Source organism: Sceloporus occidentalis, unplaced genomic scaffold, assembly GCF_023333645.1.
Source record: "Sceloporus occidentalis isolate IW3139 unplaced genomic scaffold, rSceOcc1.0.p SCAF_2, whole genome shotgun sequence".
Lineage (NCBI taxonomy): Eukaryota > Metazoa > Chordata > Lepidosauria > Squamata > Phrynosomatidae > Sceloporus > Sceloporus occidentalis.
In genome coordinates, this window is record NW_028316982.1 from 54114828 (window position 1) to 54130159 (window position 15332).

General features: G+C 37.7%; 1 protein-coding gene across 3 annotated transcripts in view; it reads left to right on the plus strand.

Moving 5' to 3' along the window:
- TRA2B (transformer 2 beta homolog) overlaps window positions 1–13804 on the plus strand; it is a 30319-nt gene extending 16515 nt beyond the window's left edge. The window contains exons 3-9 of one of the 3 annotated variants that reach the window (XM_089509414.1): window positions 1599–1803; window positions 3683–3871; window positions 5623–5738; window positions 7878–7961; window positions 10721–10780; window positions 12060–12133; window positions 13274–13804. In XM_089509414.1, coding sequence (XP_089365540.1) covers window positions 1599–1803; window positions 3683–3871; window positions 5623–5738; window positions 7878–7961; window positions 10721–10780; window positions 12060–12133; window positions 13274–13284 — 739 coding nt within the window. In that variant the 3' untranslated portion in view covers window positions 13285–13804. Of the gene's footprint in view, window positions 1–1598; window positions 1804–3682; window positions 3872–5622; window positions 5739–7877; window positions 7966–10720; window positions 10781–12059; window positions 12134–13273 lie in introns of those variants that run through there. The other 2 variants (XM_089509416.1, XM_089509417.1) reach the window with 2 other exon arrangements.
- The last annotated feature ends 1528 nt before the right edge of the window (window positions 13805–15332 follow it).

Below are 15332 nucleotides of genomic sequence, written 5' to 3' on the forward strand. Positions count from 1 at the left end.
GGTTGAATTCTTGGATGCGGAATCTGTTGCCATGGAGGGCCAGTTCTATTTAAAGATTCTGTATCCTTTCACTGGCAAAAGGATAATCTATAAACAATAAAACATTAATCCAAAAATGCAGCCATTTAAAGAAATTACAGCTTTATGGTATTTATAGCTGCTATTCTTAAAGAAATTTGCTCTTATTTGGGTTGGCAGTATTTCAAACCTCATTTCATACATAGACCATTTATATGAGGGCTAGGTAGAGATTGGAAGGCTTGGGGGGAATGGAAAAATTTGGGGGGTTCCATTTTCCCCCTGAAGGCTTTTTGGTCCCCCCCTCCCCCCATGAAAAAAGCAAGAAAACTAATTATGGAACATTTTATTTTAGCATGACGAATAAAATTTTTAAGACGAGGTGTTCATGTATTCTCTAAATCATTTCTAAAAACTATGTACACTATCAGATTATTTTAATTTCTGTACACTGAAAGAGGACAAGCAAGTCCTAGGTTACAAATTGAACTCTCCATGCAAGAAGGACACATTTCAAAGGGGGCACTGAAAGAATCTGGTCTATGTTTGGAAACACACTAAACCAAGAAATAAACTGACATGTGAAAGGGTAGAGAAGCTTGTTTTAATCAGAGTAAACCTTCAGTTTTTAGAAGTTCCTGATAACTGTGATGATGACAAACATAAAGAAGCAAAAACAAAGACTGAAACTGATAATCAGGATTGCATTTGCATTGCAGAAATAATGCAATTTGACACCACTTTTACTGCCATGGCTCAATGCTATGGAATTCTGGGAACTCTAGCCTTCTCTGTTAGAATTCTGGTGCCACAGCAAACTACAATTTCCAGAATTCCCTAGCACTGAGCCATAACAGTTAAAGTGGTGTCACCTGGAATATTTCTGCAGTGCGGATGCAGCCCAGAGCTCAGAAAATGAGTCTGATTAAATCCCATGCCTATTAATTGAATCTTAGTCCCTCCTCACTTCCATACACACACACCCCAAATTATTTTTATGGGAAAGGGTGCTAACAGAGTGACTTACAATCTGTACAAAGTGCTAATGTTGCATATCTCTAGGGCTAGGCAACTACATATTCAGGGGCCAGAGAGAGGGAAGACCTGGAAGAGTGCTGCATGTCTACTCCAGGCTCTGTTTAGGGGGCCTGTTTACCCTGCCTGATTCCAGCAGAGTTCTTCTTTTCAACAAGGAAGTGGCTAGAAATCACTGCAAGTCTGAGAAAAGTACCTGGTCTAAAGTATTGGGCAAGGGTGACAAAACTGCTCCAATTGCTTTAAGGGATGAGAAACGTATTAAAAATTGAATTGTGAGCCATATGTGCCATGCAATACACACTATGTCCACCACTGTTTATATTCTGGTTATAGTGCTGAGACTGAAGTCTATCTGGCCCTTTTCTTACTGATCTGGTAGTGGTTAGGAAGGACCATCTTATTTTGTCATCTCTTCAAGTATAAGTTAGTTGTATCTCATATTATTTGCTTTCAAACCTAGAAATAAAAGTAGAAACTATGGGTAACTTGTAAATGTTAAATCTGTACTCCAATATGCTATCCTGGATTTTCATATTTCACAGATCAAGGTCAAGGAGAAGTTCTCGTAGACATTATACAAGATCACGTTCACGTTCTCGATCCCACAGAAGATCAAGAAGCAGATCTTATAGCCGTGACTATCGTCACCGACACAGTCATAGCCATTCTCCTATGTCGACTCGTCGGCGTCATGTTGGCAACAGAGTAAGGCAGGGATGGCAGCGGTTGACCAGAGATAATTCAGCTGTGTGTGTCTTTGGAGGTTCTAAAGTTTTAAAATTACTCAGAAATCATGTAAAAGTTAAATTAAGTTAAAAAATAAGCTAAAATGGTTGTTATTCTTGAGATGATAATGATGTCATAAATGTTGGTTGTTTTTTGCTTAGCAGAAAGAAAATATGCATGCAATAATATTGTGTATGATTATAGCCAACATTTTGCCTTTAAGGTTATTCTGTTGCAGAGGTGGGGAGTTGATGGGAGGACAACTTTGCCTCCTGCATGACCTCAGTTTACTTCCACTTGGCTTCCTGGTTAAACAAAGGAATCCTCCTGGGGTTAAAACAGCCAGGAAGAAGGAATGTAGTAAAATTACCTGCACATGATTTAAAATGTGGGGTAAGCCCCTTATTAAAAAGAAAGACAGAGAAAATCCAAAAATAGGCAGGGGTTGCAAGCTTCAAAATAGCCTTAGCTAATCTTTTCAGCTAATCTTTGCCTTGAAGTGTTTGTGGCTCCTAAGAGGTATAGAAATGATTTATAGTATAAATAGCACAGTATGTCACTAGATTTTAAAAAAGGAATTAATAAGAGTTATGACACAGGAGTTGTAATGATTGTAATTCAACATAGAGAAAATAGTTAGATTAATTCAGCTCGGCTTGTATATCTAGTACAGTACTTCAGAGGCCACATCAGAACTAGCAGAAGAGTGTCAGCAAACTAGGTTATTGAGATGATACCTTGCAACTGCAGCTTCTAATGCTGCATCAAGTTACAGTAAGCCCTGTACAAGCCCTACTAGATCTCTTCCCATGGTTACCACAGATAACAGCAAATGCTATATTTCTGACAGAAGTTGATCACAGAGTTGTGCTGGAGGCTCTCCAGATGCTTCGAGAAATCATTTTTCCTGGGCCTAGGTCAGTGAAACCATGGGTTACTGGATCCAAAGAAACAGAGGTTGTACTGTACACAACCTTCTGTAGCAGCTGTTTCAGGGACATATCGAAAGTTAGTGAGAGGATGCAGTTATTGGAAGCTCATTGGATCCTCCTAGCCACTTCACAAAATAGGTCCTCTAATCTAAACAACCATATATTTCAACTGTTCCTTTCTTTGTGCTAAAAATTATTAATATGAAGGCATGCCACTTGGTAGTTTTTTAAGAAATATTTTTCTCCTTCAAGGAGATTGAAGGAAAGAAACTATGTGAGCAAATACACCTTGTTGTTGTGGTGTGTCTTCAAGTCATCTTGACTTATGAACCTATTATGGGATTTTCTTGGCAAGATTTGTTCAGAGAGGTTTACCTTTGCCTTCCTCTGAGACTGAGAGTGTGTGACTTGCCCAAGGTAGCCCAGTGAGTTTCAGTGACTAAGGAGGGATTTGAACCCTGGTCTCCAGAGTTTCAGTCCAGCACTCAAACCACTATACTACGCTGGCTGTCAGCAAATATACTTACCAACCAAAAATACTGCTTTTGCAACAAAGCAGAAGATTTACAGAGAAGAAGAGGCATTATATTGTATGATACATACTATAAATCGTAAACTGAGCTCAACTTCTCATTTCCTGGTAGTTGTTACTGTTACAAATCTTAGACTGTGTTCTGGTGATGATTAGAGCACATAAGCATGATCCAGAATATAGTACTCTCTTGGGCACCTGTGCCTCATTTGGCTTTCTCTTAGCACATTTTGTCTTTTCTTCTGAGAAAGAACACAGTTGCACTGAGAACTGACCTGTCAGGGATTTAAGCTATAACACTTTAGTTTTAACACATTCTGCATTGAATAGAGAATAGCATTTTTGTACTGTTTCTCAAAGCATTTAAATTATTTTGGGAGACATCATAAATTCTTATGAGAATGTCTTCTTTCTTTTCTTTTTCTCTTTTAAACAGGCAAATCCTGACCCAAACTGTTGTCTTGGTGTGTTTGGATTAAGCTTATATACAACAGAAAGAGATCTGAGAGAGGTATTCTCCAAATATGGCCCAATTGCTGATGTTTCTATTGTATATGATCAGCAGTCTCGACGTTCTAGGGGATTTGCCTTTGTGTACTTTGAAAGTGTTGATGATGCCAAGGAGGTAAGTGATGGTGTTTTTTTTGTTTGTTTTTTGTGTGAGGTAGAATACATATTTCTTTACCATATTTTACCTTTATCACAATCCTGTGGAGTATGTTAGACTAAGAGAAGGACTACATCATCTAATGCATTTTGTGGTTGAAGGAAATGGAACAGATCTCGTTGGTCCTATGCCAACACCAAACATACTATTTGTTGTTGATGCATACGTTCAAATAGTTTCTGAGTTGTGTCTACCCTATCATGGTTTTTTAGGCATGATTTGTACATAAGGGGCTTGCCGTTGCCTTCGTCTGAGGTTGGGAAAGTATGATTTCTCCAAGGACGTCCAGTGGGTTTCATTGGCTAAGCATGGATTTGAACCCTGGTCCCCAGGGTCATAGTCCCAACATTCATTCCCCTGCACCATACGAGGTTAAATAATATTTGCATCCTATAGTTACATTCTGTAGTTACAGTCTTTTCCCTCAGATAGTCAGCTTCCAAAGACTTCATTACAGTGGGCCCTTGGTATCCACTAGGCCCTAGGGTTTAGTTCCAGCGCCCCGGTGGATATTAAACTTCATGGATGCTTAAATCCCATTATATACAATAGAACAGATAGACAGAAAATATTTTTCCAAGACGGAAAGTGCTTTTCCATGATATTAAGACATTCTTAAATACTGTATTAATAATTTACTACATAGATGCATGACCAATTATTTCATAGTTGCTATGTTCAAGCATTTTCTCATGGGATTTCTTTCTTTCATGTATTGAAACAGATTTTAATGAACTGTGGAGTTCATTTATTTAAATCAAAGTACAATACCCCAAAATGAACTTAGTATTTGATAGAAGGCATTCTTCCCTCACCTTGCTAGTATCCTTGCTGTCATTCCTATGGAACCTATAATCAACTCCAGTGAAGTAGTATTGCCTTACAGAACATAGTCTAAAGGCAATAGTTTACAAAAGGATCGGGCTGGTCACGCAGCCCATATGGAATGCACCTACTGACGTTGATGAGAAATTGAGACTTTTCAGACTCTGGTACTACTATGATTCCAATGACTAATTCAGAGAAAATAACATTTTTGGTACAATCAGCCCTCCGTATCCACAGATTCAACCATGTACAGCTTGAAAATATCCCCTACCCATCCCCAAAATGAAAAAAAATTGCCATTTTATATAAGGAACACCGTTTTACTGAACTGAAGCTGAAAATTAATTTTTCAGTTTGTGAGATGTTTAGTGGTATGTCTAACTTCCTTAATTTAGATCAGAATACACAGATATTTTCCAAATGTGTCCTTCATATATTTTGGACTGTTAACTCTTACCATCCCAAACCAGTGTTGGCAGTGTTTCCTGATTGAGGAAAATTGATCTAGATTAGGAGAGATACAAAATTATTTTATATAGATCAGGAGTTGAGAGCTTTTCATGCACATGTGCTCACTTGCCAGCCTACATTTTTGGGGGGAAATGGAAGAACTTCTCCAAAAGCCTCTGGGGGCATGATTCTTTTCAAAATCAAGTCCCCTGGCATCTTTTAGCAACCTCCCCCATTTAAAAAAACAAAAACAAAAATAGGAAATAATCTTGTTGTCACATCTCACTTCTGATATAGATTGTGGTGTTGCTGCTTAAATGGTTTGTTCTCTTCCAATTACCTGAAATCACAATCCTTCATGTGTTGAAAGCACAGACCATGGTTTATCATTTCCCTAACAAACCAGATAATTATTTTTATCCATTGTATAGGCAAAAGAACGTGCTAATGGAATGGAACTTGATGGGAGAAGAATTAGAGTTGATTTCTCAATAACGAAAAGGCCTCACACACCCACCCCTGGAATCTACATGGGAAGGCCTACTTAGTAAGTTCTTATAACTATACCTTACCTGAAGCAAATCATACTTGAGGATTAGGTTTTGTACCTACTAGTTAGCACATGTGTTAGTGTGTAAGTTATGTATGAGTACATGTGAAAATAGAATTGGTGAGTCTGGATATTTGCACTGAAAAAAATAGTATAGATTAGTTGTATTATTTCCAAATGTTACGAAGGCATGCAGACAGACTGCTATACTTGTGTGTTCTGTTTATGAGAATATTAATCATTTCAGTTTGGGGTGCTTCATAACTTCAGATGTATTTTTATTAGTTGTGGGTTCAGACAAACATGCATACAAAAATAAAGTGTGTACACTTTTGTCATGATGTACCAAGTTAGAAGAGGCAGTATAGTGTAATGGTTGAGCATTGGATTATGACTATATTCGAATCCCCACTCAGCCATGGAAACCGACTGAGTGACCTTGGGCAAGTCACTCTCTTTTAACCTCAAAGGAAGGCCATGGCAAACCACGTCCAAGCAAATCTTACCAAGAATTCCCCGTGTAGGATTTCCATAAGGTTGAAATGACTTGAAGGCACACAACATCAGCCACCAAGTTAGTTCCTGTCCACAGGCTTTCAGTCTGAGATAATAGAACAGGTAACAATAGGAAGGAAGAGAATAAGTTCCAGAAAACCAGAATTGATCTTGGTTAAAACAGGCTCTCCTTCTCCATTCATCCCTTATAGATGGAGTCTAAGCAGAGAGTGGAAAATGGTATTAGCACAGAACTGTCAGCGTGAAGGATGTGCACATTGCAACTCCTTCTGAGCTCAGCACATGGAATTTCCATTGCCCAGAGACACATTCCTTGCTAGGCATGCTGCCCTTATTTTTTATAAAAAGGTTAAAATGCATCTAAAAATACGAACAGTGTTCTTTTCCCATGTTGTTTTTGGGCCCCATTTTCCTTTAGAAAATCATTATCATAGGCAAGTGCAAGGCATTTGAAGTATATTTGGTCACAAAGGAAGAGGTAGAGTAGGAAGCCATGAGTGGAATATGATTTCCTGATGTGATCATACCTTCTCAATGTGAGCATCTCCAGTGGCTTTGGTAACATAAGTACTCTGTGGGTGCAAAGACACATTTGATATGTGTCTCTGCCTTACGTCCAGGTTGGTTGCAAAATTGCATGTCCTTCAGCCTTTCAGTTTGCCTTTCTCAGAAGTGACAGTTGAGTGACAGGCCAGGACAATATTTCTTCCTCTTGTAATCAGGACTCTACCAGGGACTGCAGTGAATAACATAGCCTGTTTCAAAAGTTCAAATGGCTAACTTGTGAGAACAAGTATCTTCTATAAAACAAGTGAAAAGTACCATTGTTGGACAACCATGGCAATAATAGGACAATGGGGAAAGTCAGAAATAGTCTTGTCATATGTGTGAATCAAATAACTGGCTTCATACAGTTGTTTTTTATCTGTCTTGTTGGTGTGCTTTACTTGTGTTGTGTGCATGTTTTTACAAACTTGATATTTGTTGGTTGCATATTCACCACTTGCACTGTGAAGCTCTGGTGCAGCCTACTGCCTCCAGAAGTCACATAAGTAGTTGAATAAAACCCACCATAAAGTGTGCAGTTCCAGTGATCTCAGGTTGGAGTTTGTGAAAAGGCATGATGGAGGGTGGGGAAAGGTACTCTCAGAAAAAAATTGAATTTTGAGTTTTTCAATAAAATGCTGTGTTGTGCAAAGCCAATAATGCTCACTGCCCTTGAATACCATTCCCACAGTGAAACATGGGGGTGACAGCATCATGTTGTGGGAAAGCTCTCCCTAAGTTGGGACTGGTAAACTGGACACATTGAATAGAGCCAAATACTGGAAAGTTCTAGAGGAAAAACAGTTTCAGTTTGTAAGGGACTTGGACCTAACAGGAGAGTGTGCCTAAACACATAGCCACTGAGCTATGTTTTTTGTTTGTTTGCTTGTTTCTAAAATAGTAATCTCTCCCCATTTAGAAAATACTGTCTTGGGGGCAATTTCACAACAAAATTGGGGGAAATAGCAAAAAGGAGTGTCTATATAGGAACACAAAAATATTCTGGGGCCCTTATGTGACCTGCAGACTATATTTTCCCTGCCCTATGTCATGTTGTCTCATTTTCTTTAACAGTGGCAGTTCTCGGCGAAGAGATTACTATGACAGAGGTTATGACAGAGGCTATGATGACCGTGACTATTACAGTAGATCTTACAGGTGAGTCTACATCTACCAATTGGTGTTTGATTTGATTGTATGAATTGTTTAGAATGCAGCATGTCACTTTGTAATATAGTTATTCCTTACAATGATGTCAGTCTATTTTGGCTGTTGTCATCTTAGGCTGCATCCTCACTGCAGAAATAATCGAGTTTGACACCACTTTACTGTCATGGTTTAGTGCTATGGAATGTAGTTGCTTGTGGCACCAGAGTTCTCTGACAAGGAATGCTAAATGTCTCACAAAACTGCAATTCCAAGAAATGGATAGCATTGAGCCTTGGTAGTTCAAGCAGTGTCAAACTGGATTATTTTTGCAGTTCAGATGCAGCCTTAGTTGTGTTATTAGATTCTTATTAACATTTAAGTACTGGTGTAGGTTAGTAATTGTTTCTTCTTTGCTATGGTGATACACCAACAACTGCAATGGCTGACTACATTAACACCAAAGTATTGTTTTCATTTTCTGACATTTACATGATGAAATCACCTTAAGCAAACAGAATATTGCCATGGAAAATGGATCACCCATTTACAAGGATTTTGATAACAGCTAGCTCCTTGGCACCATAGTTGAATTTTTCCTGTTGTAAATTAATATCTGTTCCAGGATTTATCATTTTAAAAAATAGGAATATAGGAAAGAAGAAACTTAAATAAAAAACATTGTATTTCTATTTTGAAATTGAGTGGCAGGTAAAAGCTTTTATGAGAAGAAATAAAATATTCATTCCATGCTTATATTAAATGTCAGTTCCTGTTCCCCTAAAGTAGATACACTGTTCTCTGAAAGTCACATTCATGGAAGTGTTGGGGGAGAGTCTTGAAAAACAACATGATCAGTAAACAGAAGCAGTGATAGGTCAAACTGTAGCTTTAGATTTCATGCGGAGAGTCTCCCAATATGTCTGAGGAGGCAATACTTGGCTGCTTAGAACCCACACTGGCAACTCCCACATTCATCAGGGACGTTTCTTGACTGCCACCATAGCAAAATTTGCCATGGTGAGCCTGAGATGTGGTTTACTGTATTTGTTTTGTTTTTAATTACTTAAATCAAGGTGCATGCTTCCTGCGTGCCTTGTTTCTAAGTGGGGAAAAGGCCACATTTCATCTGGAAACAAGGTGTGCTAGGAGTGAACACATTGATTCAAAGTTTTAAAGACAGGCTCCTTACCATGAAAAGTTTAGCACGGATAGGAAAAGTAATTTAGCCTGTGAGTGTTATGTTTGCGACCTTTATGTGCATGAAAAAAAGTATGCAAGATACATTGAAAAACCATGTTGTTAAAAATCATTCAAGGTCAAAAAAATTTAGTTTGCTAATTCTTTCTAGCAATGTGGTAGAGTCATTGGACTTCACAGACCTTGTTCAAAATGTGTGGTGTTTCATAATAGACAAAACCACTTAGAAGCTGGACTACTCAAAACATTGCTTATTGAGATAAATATCAGTATCTTAGTAGATACATTATTAAGAGTCCATATCTTCAGAAATAACTTAGTAGATCTTACCTTTTACATACATACATACATACATACATACATACATATATAAAGTACTGGCTGGTGTTGACAAATCTCTGTCTTAAGAAAAGGATTCCCAAGTGACATGTTTGTATTACTTGAGGTGAGAGGCAAACTTAGGTGTAGCCGAGATGTGGCGGCTGTATGAATGATGGAATGTAGCAATGAATTTTAAATTTGTACTCCTTTCTTGTCATATATCTGTCCTTACTTTAAACCCAGACATCATGTGTAATTTCTGAAAAACACAGACTATAGTCACATGATGCATCTGGGAGATTTTCACTTGCTTGAGAGTGATCATAGGAATTAGTGGAGAATATGATTTGTATGCAAAAGGTTCTAGATTTAACCACTGGCATTTCCAGTGACAAAGCTACTGTAGAAATTTTTGTAGCTGAAACTTTAGGGAGCCACTGCTAATAAAGACTTGACAGTAATAGCCTAGATTAACAAATAGTTTGGCCTAGTCAAGCCAGATCTTTGAAACATTACATCTTATATTGACCATAGTTATCCAAGTCTCCCAGAAGGCCAAATTGAATATTTCATGATCACCTGTATGATACATACTTGAGCTTTACAGAAATGTTTGCCTTCTTCCAATTTAATAGTTCTAAATCTTAATATTCTTGGACCAGAAATGACTATTAGGGCTGATTAGGAAAGCTGAAAATCAGTCTTAACAATTCTGACAATCAAGGAGAGAAAGAGAGAGTTACACATATTTATTTATGGACATACTGTTGGGATAGGAAATGCATAGGAGAATAATTCAACATAGCTTTAATAAATAACCACACATAATATGTGAAGCTTCTTGATACACATGTTGTATTGTAAGTATTGAGTATAATGAGTATTTCTACATTTTCCTTCTCATTACCGCTCCTAAGGCCTGCCATGCTGCTGGTGGGTGAACAATTGAGCATTGTCAAGCTGTGTGTAAAAGTCAAGTGTCTTATTGTAGAGAGTCATAAAATACATTTGAAATGTCTGTGTATATATATATATCCTGATAATTTGTGCACAAGTCATTGTTTTGACAGCGTTGCAAGCAGTGGCTTGGGAAAAGGAAGCTGATCTGCTGCTGCTGCTCTCAAAGATTCTTTCCAGCATAAATGCTGTTATGCCTCTTTACATACTGTGTTCCTTTATATGAATCATTTGTACTGGGAAAATTCAATAAATAAAAATGCAAAAAAGTTGTTTTGCTTATGTTTCCACAGAGGAGGAGGTGGAGGAGGAGGAGGGTGGCGAGCTGCCCAAGACAGGGATCAGATGTACAGGTATGCTAGGAAAGGACCTGGTACTTTTTTAAAAAAAAAATATGGAAATAATGATGAAATAACCTGCTTGGGTGGTGGTCAAAGATCTATTGTAGCTCCAGAACTAATAAATCTTATCTGAATGTTCCAACATATCCCTTTGAGCAACATAGTTCCTGGAAACACACCTGATAAGTATTTAATGTAGTTGGAGTTTACATTTGGAAAGTTCACTGTTGGTGCTGAGGAGTTACCAAGCAGTGGAAAATATAAGTAGTCTGAAAGTGCTGCAGAACATTTGAAGCTAAAAGTCAAAGTCTACTATAGTATAGAAATGCTATTCATACTATATATGTGTTGCATTCAGAGATCAAAGTATTTTTGATCTGGGTATCTTCAATAAGAAATGCCAGCAGAATACCTTTTTTTACACCTTCTAACACTATAGTCCTATTGAAATTTAATTTGAGAAATAACATGTGAATATAAACTTTAACCATAGACTTCACCTCACTCCAAAAATTTGACATTATCTTTTAAATAAAGATATTCTTGTAGAAAAGTGCTACATAGAAGAATTAGCATTTATGTGGCTTGAATCCAGTGTTCCACACAGTGTAATACCGGTAGGCTAGGACTTCCTTCCCCTTAACCGTCCTTTTCAGCTCTCAGAACTACTGGGAAAACATCTGTGCTGTTTCCAGTCCTCTGGAGCAGGATTTTGGGTTGCCTGGGAGGCTTCAGTGAAAGCAAAATTTCCATGTTCTGTTCCTGCAGAGGAGGTCCGTTATTGGTCATTGCTCCATGATGACCGTCTTTGATCATCCGTTATTATTATTATTATTATTATTATTATTATTATTATTATTATTATTATTTCTACCCCGCCTTGCCATAGAAATGATCGAGGCGGCTTACAAAAGTTATGTCTTATATGATGTGCTAATTAGATACAGATGAGGTGTGTGTGTGTGTGTATGTGTGTGCATATACGTTTCATATAACATGTCTGTGTTCATTCTGTTGTAGTTATAATGAGTTTAATATTTGAGTTTATTCTTACTGGTTTATTTGTCCTGCTGTTCACCCTGTAAAATTCTCCTAAGGAGGTATAAACATAGCATTGAGCAGTACTGGGCTTCTAGCTCAAAACATGCAAACATTTCTTGTGGTAAATCTTGATCGGTAATATGAATTTATAGTAAAGAACATCTGCAATGTGACATATCTTTTTGCTGTTGGGGTTTGTGTGCATGTGTGTGTACTGTATAAAAACAACTCATCATTGCTAAATTTATAGGAGAAGATCACCATCTCCATATTATAGCCGAGGGGGCTACAGGTCTCGGTCTCGGTCTCGATCCTATTCACCTCGTAAGTAACAAGTAAAATATAATTGGAACCATTCCACAAAATCCTCATCAGTATGATTGGTTGTCTTCTGAGGCTTCATCTCATCCCTTTAAATAAAAACTTGTGTGCCTTCAAGTTGTTTTCAACTTATGGTGACTACAGCAACAAGAGCTTTTCTTAGCAACATTTGTTCAGAGGAAGTTTGCACCAATCACTACATCATGCTCTCTCTCACTCAGTCAAAATATAAGTTTATCTTAATTTGCTGTCAGGGGGTCTGATGTACCTCCCTTATGAATGGGGAAGTGAACTGACTAGACATCTGAACTAATTGAGGTTTATTCTATTCCCAGCCACTTCTCAAATCAGATCAGAGGACATAACTTGGTGTTTTGCTTGTATAGTAAAAGAATGGTGGATGGATGGCCACATGTGTGCTTACACTCATTTGAGAATCATGATAATTTAGTCTTTTAAAAACAGAGGAGGTTGTATTTTTTAAAAAATCCTGCAAAACACTAGGGATCATACTTAACCCTGGAAGTCTGTGTTCTTCCATATGTTTTCTGGCTGATCAAGGGACACACTAGGAGGAGAGAGATGGCTTGTGGGGAATGGGAGAAGTCAGTGAAATATGCCTCCCTCTGCTACCATCAGCAGGATCCTTTGCTAGAGCAACACTTTGAATCTTTCCATTCACAGAAGAGTAAATCTGGTGAGCTTCTCGGAAAGAAAGGAAAGGTTCTAGCCAATGGGGAGAAATTGGTACCAGACCCTGACATGCTGGGAAAAAATAACTGCCCACATAACCCCTCCCCCTACCCACATACAAAAGAAACACTGGTATAATGCAAATGAAGGAAAATATCTGTCACAAACCAGAAATTTGACCTAAATACAGTCATTACAACTAGAGTAGATTCACTGAATTCGGGGGATTGTCAAAAGCACTGACTTAACCATTAAGCAGTTGATTCATTGAGTCTATTCTAGGTGAATCAGCAACTTAAATTAAACCCTTGCATTCTGTTTTACCCAGTATTGAGTTATTCCTATCACCTATTTTTATGGCTTTGAATTAACTGTACTTATTGACTATTGTGGACACAGAATGACATAGATTCATCATTTTACAGAGCTTTCAATCTCTTTATTTTGCAGGTCGCTACTGAAGTATGAAGCTGAAGACTTTGTAGCTACAGACATTACTTTAAGATTGTGGACAATATTTTGTTATTTTGTTAAAGTTTAATAGTGCCTAGTGAAATAGGTGACTTTTACACCTTTTATGGAGACTACTTTTGGTCAAGTTTTAAAATGCTGTTTCATTCTGCATATTTGTGTAGTTGGTGCTTTGTTCAGAGTGGTGTTTTGAGAAGAGTATGTCTTCCGCATGTGTTTTAGTCTGCACCTGCAAGAAAAAGTTATGTTGTCCAAAATTTGTTGTTTATTTTTTTCCAGTTCCTAGGGTATTTTGAAGATCAAAACCTGTGTAATATGCTTTAAAATGGTGGCATAATAAAGTTTTTTTACTTACTTTGAAGCTCATATTTCCTGTTTAGCAAAAGTGAACCAGAGTAAGAACAAAACTATTTACAAATTCAGAGCAAAATTCAGTACTCTGTGACTATGCTGTCCCAACACCTTCTGTAATATGAAGTCTAAATAAAAAGTCCATATTGTTACTTTGTATTTCTGTATGTAAGAGTGAAACTTTTGTAGTAGGGTATAAGCTGCCAGAAATGTGTTGAAAGGAATTGTCCATTTAAGTTACAGGGATGGGGGTTATGAAATGTAGTTATCAAACTATTCACAGAATACCCTTTAGCCATTGTGAAATAACTTGTATCTTCTATCAATATCATCCATATATTACCTTCATCCCAGATATTGCCCCAGTAGTTGATAGAACAGTTCTAGCTGTACTGTTTTAAAAGGATCATGTGTTGAAAACTGGCTTAGAACTCATCAGACATAGGGACCTTCATGAATTATTCACATACCATTTACTTGGTGGTTTCAGATACTGTTAAGTAGGTGCTGAAATTGAATTTTCATGGTTCAGGTGGGCCCTCTTTTCTCCAGTTTCAGTCAACTATGTATTAATAACTATAAAACAAAATAAAAAACTTTTCCACAATAGATTAATATCCATTCCTTACCCATCTCATCCTCTGGGAGTCAAGGAGCAACTTAAAAGTTTTTTTTTAAAAAAGGCTTGGTCATGCCAAGTGGGAAAACTTCATAGTTACTGAATACTATTAGTTACTGAATACTGTGTACTTGACAAGAAGAGCTGCACCAGTCTCAGCATTGGGGATCTTCAGCTCCCCTCCAAAGTCAAAGGGAGGACAAAGTGACCCCCAGAAAGTCAGCAGTTACTCCCCCTTGTTTATATGCATTATTATAACTTGCATTGCCAGCATATGGCATTTATGCAGGGATTATAATCACTTCTTACATACCTGTATACTACTGTGTTGCATCAGATTTGCCTTGCCTGATTTGGATGAATGGATCAATTTCCTTGTGCTCCAGACCCATGAGGTCCTACACCTCACAAATGCATAGATGTGCAGAAAACATGAAACGAGAACTGTTTTAGAACACGATTTCCACACAATTTACAAGCTCTAAAACCAGTTTAGGTCAACTAAAGACATGGATGAGGATTTGGCAAGTCGACAGTTTATATAGGTTGTATTGACTCGACTGGTCCAGTTGGGACTAACAATGTGATTTAAGCCAGAATGATAACTTGTAACATAAATGCCTTTTTAGTAATACAAAGGCAATAACTTACCCACTAGTGCAATAACTGGTGGAGTATGCATCTTTTACATATTTTTGTGGGGTTTTGGCACTATGAGGCTGTGTTCTAGAAGAGTTTATTCCTGATGTTTTGCCAGCAGCTGTGGCTGGCATCTAACAGCTAAACATGAGGCATAAACTAGAACACAGCATCATAGCCTGAAAAACCCACGAACAGGAAGCCAACCATGAAAGCCTTCCATTTTACATCTTTTACATTTCGAAGAGTACAATTAAATTGCAGCCACTCAAAGTTTACTGTGAAGTATTTGCAAGCATATTCCATAGTGAAGTGTTACTATACAGTATCACTGTTGGTAATAGTACATAATTTTTTCAGATACGACATGCTGGAGAGAGGGACAGGTGTTGCATTTTCACTACAAGAGAAGTACAGGGCACTACCAGG